At 34.0% G+C, this 9,224-nt stretch overlaps 1 protein-coding gene across 1 annotated transcript in view; it reads left to right on the top strand.

The window, feature by feature from the left end:
- LOC149186723 (uncharacterized) overlaps positions 1-8,764 on the top strand; it is a 79,548-nt gene extending 70,784 nt beyond the window's left edge. The window contains exons 7-13 of the mRNA XM_089411101.1: positions 5,139-5,705; positions 6,077-6,457; positions 6,724-6,799; positions 6,905-6,968; positions 7,426-7,558; positions 7,802-7,915; positions 8,143-8,764. Of these exons, the coding sequence (XP_089267227.1) occupies positions 5,139-5,705; positions 6,077-6,457; positions 6,724-6,799; positions 6,905-6,968; positions 7,426-7,558; positions 7,802-7,915; positions 8,143-8,208 (1,401 nt within the window). The 3' untranslated portion in view covers positions 8,209-8,764. The remainder of the gene's footprint in view (positions 1-5,138; positions 5,706-6,076; positions 6,458-6,723; positions 6,800-6,904; positions 6,969-7,425; positions 7,559-7,801; positions 7,916-8,142) is intronic.
- Positions 8,765-9,224: the final 460 nt, after the last annotated feature.

The raw sequence follows: 9,224 nt of genomic DNA on the forward strand, positions 1-9,224 counted from the left end.
CGAGACCACAGCGGGATAAGCCGCAGATCGCAATGAGAAGATGAATACAATCATTTGAGGAGATATCTAAAAGAAATATATAGAGGTCACTTGGATAAAATCTCAGGGTAGGTTATGTCCAAAGATGACCTTCTATGTTGAGCACTTCATGGTTATGAGTGATGGACTTATTTTTTTATCCCATTAAATTCTTTTCAATTAGATGCATGCCCTTTAGATCCACTTGGGACAATTTAGAATTGGGTCCCATAGACTGTGGATTGAGACTAACCACCAGATTGATTGATATGACAAGATTTGTTGATTGTGCCATCTTCAAGAGATTGAGACCCGGGAGGATTTCATATTTTTTTGCTCTATTTATTATGAGATCCAAGGGTGATTTTGTTGCTTGTTCAGGGGGATCAAGACTCTATCCATTTCTTCTAATACCCAAACTAGAGATGTATTTTCCTTTACATGCAGGAGGCCCTTATACATCGTAACCAAAATCTATAGCCTCCTTCTAGACTTCATCGTCTTTAGCAGATTACTTCCTTTTTGTAGTGCTCCCATTAGATAGAGGCACCAAGAGAAAAAATTGATAGCAATATTTCTATTGACTACTGATTGGTGTGGGCTCAAGGGACCATTTCCTTTCCCTAGAGACATTGCCATACCAGATCCCTTACCAACAGGTAGATGAGATCACCTAGACATCAGCAATGGAATACTTTTCCAAGTGGTAGCATAGTAGCAAGTTCATATCTTCTCCCAACTCTTCCTCAAGGCACACTTCAGAGAAAGAGATCTAGTGGTCCATCACCTTGTCCACATATCCATTCCCTCTGTACATCTCCCTTCCATTGAGGTTGCCTACATATGGAATCAAGGGTTTCTCCAAGTTTTAGTATATAGGCATCATGTCTTATTTTCCTTCTTGTTCTTTATATAGGAGACATTTTATCTTATCTTATCTTATCTACAAAAGCAACACTTTAAATTTATCAAATACCTCAGATTTCTTTTGGAGAAACTAAATCCACGTGAACCTTGAGAAATAATATATGAAAGAAACATAATTCATATATTTACCTAATGATGGAACAAGAAAAGGTTCAAACACATTACTATGTATCAATTCTAATACCCTTTCGCTCTTGTAGCATCAGACGAGAATCTTACCTAATTCTATTTACCATATATGCAATATTAACTGAAATTTTAATCTAGAGCATAATCAAAGATACCTTCAACCATTCCTTTATCATGTAACACTCGAAGGTCCTTTTCTCCAATATTGTCTTTACTCTAGGTAGTAGGGGCTTTGTCTTTTTCATGTCCACCCTCAGGAACAACAAAATTATTACACTGCCATTGATAATGGTTCCTAACAACTTGTATATTTTGAACTCCCCTCATCAACACATTTGCTCCTCAAACAATTTTGCAGGTTTCCATTTCAAACATAATATGTAAACCTACATCACTCATCTTACTCATAGATATCAAGTTTCTAGTCAATTCTGGAATGTATAAAATCTAGAGAGTGTCCTAATCCATCCATCCTTGAGTAGCAATTTGACTTTTCCATGTCCTATGATTTTTGCTATCAAGTGATCTCCTAGGAAAATGCCACCTTCATCATACTCCTCATATTCAGAAAACCACTCCTTGTGGGGATTCATATGAAAAGTAGTACCCACGCTTATCAACCATACATCATAATCTGCATGTGTGCTTGATTCTTGAAGAATCCAAATACAGATCATTTTCTTCTTAGAAGGTCTTCCCTTCTGTGGAAGGAACACAATTAGACCCCTTTCCTTTGTCAACACTTTTAGATCTACAGTCCTTCTTGTAATGCCTACTTTACCACATTTCCAACATTTAAGATACCCGGGGAGATTTAGATCTACCCGTTGTTTTAGATTTCCCCTTAAGCACTTATTTTTATTTCATTCTTGGGAATGACCTTTTACAAACAATGCATCCTGACTATCCATAGTTTCCTGCCTGATTTCTTTTGATAGTAAGGATGCAACCACATTATCAAATGTCAATGTGGTTCTATTACTCCCAGTGTCCCATGAATGTAGCGAAGAACATAGTAAACTAATGCTCTTATCTTCGTAAAAAAATTTAATATCAACAAACAACTAACTTATCATAGTGGTAAAGCCATTTAGATGCTTTGTAACAAAGTATCCACCATTCATCCTTGGGAGATACATCTTCCTTTGAAGGAAAAATTTGTTTATCATAGACTTATACTGATACAAAGTCCGTAACTTATCCCATCACACCTTGGTTGTGACATTCAATAACATTGAATTTGAAAGACACAACTAGATTATACTCATTGCCTTCTTTTCCAACCTCATTTAGACTTTTGTTGACATACCAATAGGGGTAATACCAAGATCCACAACAACCCACTCGTCTTTGTCTATAAGAAGGTCCTTCATTTTGAGCTTCCATAGCTTAAATTTTTTCCTAATAAAATTTCTCCAATGTTAATTTTAGAACTCCTCACCATTCTCCTTCAACACAAGAATCACCACCATGAGCTTCCATTGAAACTAGGTTTATCACAAGCCCAAGATAAATTTGCTCTATAAAAAATTGAGCCAAACCCCTAGTAATGAAGGCATCCCTTTGAAGTCAATAATACAATCAAATGTAAGTTTTAAACTTTTATAGTAAAGCAATGCATGCAGATTATTTATTAAACAAAAGGGAAAATAACAACATTCGCACACAATGATTAGATATTTACTTTAGAAACCTTTAACCGGGAAACCAACAAATGTTAGAGCCACACCTCTATCTCTCATTGTATTAATCTCAAACACAATATATAGGATTCTACAACATCCAAAATTTAATTCGTTTACCCAAATTAGATTACAACTCTAATTCCTTTATTGGATTAGATTACAATGCAAAGACATGCATGGTGTGGAGATAGCCATGTGATGTGCCACACATTCCCAATAATTCCATCCTCCATCTTGACCTTATTTTTCTTGCATCTTGCCTTTTGTTGCTACCTTTGCTACCCTACCTATATTCTAACAAGAATAGATTTCTATTGTTGTATACCATTTTCTTTCTCATGAGTTTTCTGCTTTTGCATGTTAACTATTTTATCTTTTGCAAATAATTTTTTTCCCTTGAATTTCTCTTTTTTTCTTCCTCTTTTTTCTTCCTTGTTTAATCTTATTTGCAAATTATTTTTAGATGGTATAGTCTCTTCTTCTCTTTTTCTTCTTTTGGTGATTGATTGATGATCAAATTTCTTATACTTTTATCATTTTCCTTGAACTGAATATCATAACATGCAATTCATGCATTTGATTCTCCCATTCCTACATTAATTCTTCGGAATCTAATGAATAATCAATATCTCCAAAACCTTAGATGCCATTTTCATGAATACCTGATCTCTTTTTGTCTTTGAATTGGTAGAATATCACTTGTTTATTTAATTTGTAGCTTATTTCCCGTGAAATCTTACCATTGATATTTCTAACAGTTTGAAGCTTATTTAAACAATATGTTATTAAATTGAGATAGAAGCTCCATTTCTCTTCTTACTCAATAAGCCAATAAAATTCTTCTTCCTTATTTTAAAACCATAAGTGGTAGATGAATGAACGAATGAAGACCGTATCACCTTCAAATTAGGGCTTCTATGTTGATTTTCTGAGTGCTCTGCATTTTGTTGGAGTGACTCAATCGTTACATTTACCTTTGATTGACTTTTACAATCTAATCTCTAAGAGGAGGTTCACATTTGCAGAGGACATTGCAATTTCTTGGAGTGATTCAATCGTTACATTTATTTTGGATTGACTTTTACAATCTAATCTCTAAGAGGAGGCTTAGATTGACTTTGAAACACTATTCAGTCTTACATTTCTGAGTAGCTCAATTGTTACAGGGGCATTTGATTGATTTAGAGTTTGCTTTTCACATATTTATATAGTGTTTTGAAAGGAGACATTTTCATAGACCAGTATAGATTCATCTTAAGTATGGATCTAACATGAGCCTGGAGGGATCAAATTTATTCACGTGCAAACTTTTTTAGAATACAAAATACAATATGTAAATTTTATTGTTTAATTTTTGAATGCTATATAGAGTATATATAGGACCAAATAAACATTTTAACCATAAAACTGTTTTTTCATGATATAAATATATTTTTTTTAAATGATATATATATATATATATATATATATATAATTGACATTAAAATATTTTACATAACATAATATAGATCTTAAATAGTTTATTTATATGTCCTATTGAAATATTTTTGAAATGTATAAGGTTTAAACATCTTGGAAGCAAATTTTTTTTATTGCTAATTATTTTACAACATATTTAATTTTTGTATTATAGCCGACATTATTTTTCTATTTAAAACATGTGTCAAGATGGACGAACAAACTTACACATCCCCTCATACTGGGCTGTAGAATAAGCCTCTAAGCTCAATGATCGGTAACTAATATTATAAAATTTAATTTAAATACAACCATTCTACTCTTTTATTTTGTATCCTCTTATATATCTTTAATAATCGATCGCGGTTATTCTAGTCAATTTAAAGAATTATTCCCCAAAAATCACTTTGGGTCATTATAGCCAATTTAAAGAGTTATTCCCCAAAAATAACTTTGGGTTCTTGGATATCTATCACAAATTCGCTCAGGAATTTATATTAAAAAAAAATAAAATTAATAAACAATTTTTCAACTTGAGAGGCAGAATACTTAGGTGACACTCGGACAAAGTCAACAATATTCCTACATCAAAATCCACTTCGATCAACTGCACATTCCATATGCTTTGCATTCCATCCAATTCATGTACAACACATGAATTCTCAGCGTAATTTATTTGGCTTTGGTTGGAATGGTTTATCTTATTTGGAAAATATGGCATGTCAAACATATGTGTTGGATTTTTGTTTTATGCAATCCTAATGTTTTAGAACACTGAAACAAAATGGTGATTTTCTTCTATGAAACATCTATAATTATATTTTCTAAAACAGAATGATAATTTTCTTGTAGGAAACATCAATAATTCCATGGCAGGTTTTTTATCCAGTCTTATACAGTTACCTGTTTTCTTTGTGACAGTATGTTCTTTTCTATATTAGAGAAAGCACTGACCGGGTGAACAGGCTCTTTTATTGCGATCTTGACGCTCTTCCTCAAGGTCTTGAAGGTTTCAAAGGCAGGGAAGAGATGCTTCCTTTCCAAAAACTTATTGACAACTTTGAAGCAGCGTATGATCTTGTTGCAAATGATGGTGCTTTGTTCACTTTTCAAACCAATAAAAATGCCCTTATGCAGCCGGAAGCTTGGAGTGACGTTATTGGAGAATCTGAGAAGGACGTGCTTGAATCAGCTTTCTGTGTCAATGGAAATCAACTTCTATTAAGCTATTTAAGCGATGTCAAGCATGTTTTGCAAATACGAGACTTGCAATCTGGAAATTTGCTTCATAATTTGCCAATAGATATTGGGTCAGTTTTTGGAATATCAGGAAGGCGTAAAGACAAGGAGATATTTATTGGTTTTACAAGCTTTCTTACCCCTCGCATTATCTATCGATGCAACCTTGATGTCGAAAAACCGGAGTTGGTAGTTTTCAGAGAGACTGTTGTTCCAGGGTTTGATCGGACAGAGTTTGAGGCTAAACAGGTAACGATTATTTTTGCTATTTTTTTCTCCTACAAATTTTTTCTTGGCTATATTTAGGGAGAAAATCTTCTCTATTGAATGTTTTAAACCAGTAATGCTCCCTATTGAATGTTTGATTTTAAAAGCATTTAAAGCAATGGGGTTTCACATTAGAATTCATTTAACGAAAAGTGCATTCCAATAAATAAAAGTTTTCTAGTTATTCATTTATCCCTGCTACAAGAAAAAATCTTTCTATTCTCCTCGCTCAGTTGAAACGATAATAATGACATTATTCAATTGAACAATATTATGCAGTCCTTCTGGATTGACTACTGATGTGACTGATTCTAATATAATATTGTCACTGATCCATCTTCGATTGTTGTCAGGTTTTCATAAACAGCAAGGATGGAACTCAGATACCAATGTTCATTGTATCCAAGAAAGACATTACTCTTGATGGTTCTCATCCAGCTCTACTATATGGTTATGGGGGCTTTAACATTAGCATCACTCCAAACTTCAGTGTTGATCGTATTGTCATTTCAAGACATCTAGGGGCAGTTTTTGCAATTGCAAATATTCGTGGTGGTGGTGAATATGGACAAGAATGGCATAAAGCAGGCTCTCTTGCCAAAAAACAAAATTGCTTTGATGATTTCATATCTGCCGCCGAGTTCCTTGTCTCAGAGGGATATACACAACCTAAAAAGTTATGTATTGAAGGAGGCAGTAATGGTGGACTTCTTGTTGCAGCTTGCACAAATCAGGTATGCCCATGTATTTGATGATAAGATGCATGGTTAATCAATCAGGTATGCCCATGTATAAACCAGTTTGTTGATTCAATCCTTTCCCTTCTTTCGTTTCAATGTAGCATCCGATCGAAAAAGTCGTTTATATTATCCCAAAGAAAATGCTTTTGTCTCTGTGTTGTTTTTTCTAAAACTTATTCAAAAAGAAATGTAGAGAGGATTTAGCAAAATATTTTTTGGTGAAATAAGAGGTTTTGATTGTTAATTCTGCGTTTAAACAGAGACCTGACCTATTTGGTTGCACACTGGCTCATGTGGGTGTTATGGACATGTTGCGTTTTCATAAATTTACTATTGGTAATAATATTCAACTACTTCTCCCCCTCTGGTTAGGGTAATCTCTAGACGTAGACGTAGGCATCTGCAGGCAACTGATGATGGAACTTGTGCTGAAATCTGCAGGCCATGCGTGGACTACTGATTATGGCTCTTCAGATAAGGAAGAAGAATTTCATTGGCTGATTAAGTAAGAAGACAAATGGAGCCGGTCTCTCGAACTAATAAGTAGTAGTGTCTAAAATTTAAATAATATTCAAACTGTTAGTAATCTGTAATGAAGATACATTGCTGGTTCCTTTTTTAGTCACTTTATCAAAAAGTGTTACGTTAGGTTTTGTTTTTCTTTTTTCTACTTGGAATGAAAGCACCGAAAACTTCAAACTTCAAGTACTTCTTCACATTTATGGATGGTAAACCAGGTAAATTATAGGGTTTGATCACGAGGTCTTGCACCAAGGGAATTGAAGAGCTTGTCATTAACAGCAATTAACAACAATATCAAAAAACTTTATATCTGGCTCTACACCACTTGAACTAACTCTTAAAATTATATCCTCCATTATATTATATCACTTATATAAACTTCTTGCTTTTTCAAAAAGACATGATCAACTGTTTGTATAAAACATTCTTCATTGCTGCAGATACTCACCATTGAATAATGTAAAGACACCATGGGACAAACCCGGACAGAATTTACAGTATCCTGCTACAATGTTATTGACAGCAGATCACGACGACCGTGTTGTGCCACTCCACTCTTTGAAACTCCTAGCAGTGAGTACTTGATATGGCTCTGGCCCTGCATTAGATGTCAACTAATATTTGACATTTGAATGTTGACGCTTATAGGCAACTATTGATGCGTAGAAGCTTATAGGCAACTATTGATGCATAAACCTTTGGTGGCTCTTTTGCGTCCCTATTTTGACAAACAGACATTATGTGTGTTTTATTATAATTTATTTTAAATCCATAGCTAATTTGTTTATATCGATTTTGAACTTCTTGTGTATATAGACGATGCAATATGTTCTGTGTAAAAGCGTGGAGAATAGCCCACAGACCAACCCCATTATTGGCCGAATTGATACCAAATCTGGCCATGGTGAAGGAAAGCCAACCCAGAAAGTGGTGAGTTATTATTATTTTTCCCTAATATGCTTTTTGTATATGCAATTTTTCAGTGATTTCACTGATTTTCTTGTCAGAAATAAAATATGTAGACAGCTAGCTGAGTGTGTAATTGTGTCCACACCTGTGAATGACATTGTGTTCCAGACACAAATGCATGTGTCTGTGTGTTTCACTTTGCAGAAATGTCCGCTTCATGCTGAATATAACACTTTTTCCAACTGCAGATTGACGAAGCAGCAGACAGATATGCATTCATGGCCAAAGCGGTCGGTGCATCATGGATTGACTAGCCTGAAGTTGCTGCTGGAACTGATATTGCAACAGATGCACAAGAAATTACTCTTTGTGACTTCGACAGTGTCACACAATTGTCATCCCAATTATTATGCAATTTATATCCAATATATATACATGGCTTTCCATATTTTTAGATTGTTCAAAAGATTTTAGTTTGCAATGAATGCCCTAAAGATTTAAAAGGGCTTCTTAAGGTGCCAGACTCGAAACTAGCACTTATGAATGATATATGTGTTTTTCAGGAAATCAAATCACCATGTTGTGGAGTATATTGGAGATGACTGATACACTGGCAATATGTCAAAGTGTACAGTCTTCAATATAGGCATACTAGTGTAAAAAAAAAATCAAAGGTTTTTTTAATATGCCGGTTGTTGTTATGTGACCACTGAAAGCTAGCTTGCCAGGAATACTCCTTGCAAGACTCCAATGACGCTAATGGAAGTATGTAAGTATGTATGTGGTGAAATGTATGAGTAATTAGCATGGCTACATGAGCAATGGATGACTGAAGATCGGAATATGGAGAGATCAATAGTCGTTATTGTACACTTTATGTTTATTATATTGAAATGTATTTGAGTTGTGTAGAAGTTTTTCTCTCCCTAGAAGTATGTGATAAAATGTGTAATTAATTTGCTTTATGAATATATGTAGAGATTAATGGAAATATGTATGTGGTGAAATATGCCATTAGTGTGTTATATGAACAATGAATGACTGCAGATAAATATATATCGAGACTAATAAAGTCATTATTGTATATACATTGGTTTTTTTTTAAGAGGTGGTTAACGGGTGGCAGCTACATCTCTCTAGAAGTGTGTGATAAAATGCTACATCTCCCTAGAAGTATGTGATAAAATGTGTAATTAATTTGCTTTATGAATATATGTAGAGATTAATGGAAATATGTATGTGGTGAAATATGCAATTAGTGTGTTATATGAACAATGAATGACTACAAATAAATATATATAGAGACTAATAGAGTCATTATTGTATACAC

Source organism: Pinus tabuliformis, chromosome 3_1 (genome assembly GCF_031772625.1).
Source record: "Pinus tabuliformis cultivar Carrire ecotype Pingquan chromosome 3_1, CPIR1, whole genome shotgun sequence".
NCBI classification, from domain to species: Eukaryota; Viridiplantae; Streptophyta; class Pinopsida; order Pinales; family Pinaceae; genus Pinus; species Pinus tabuliformis.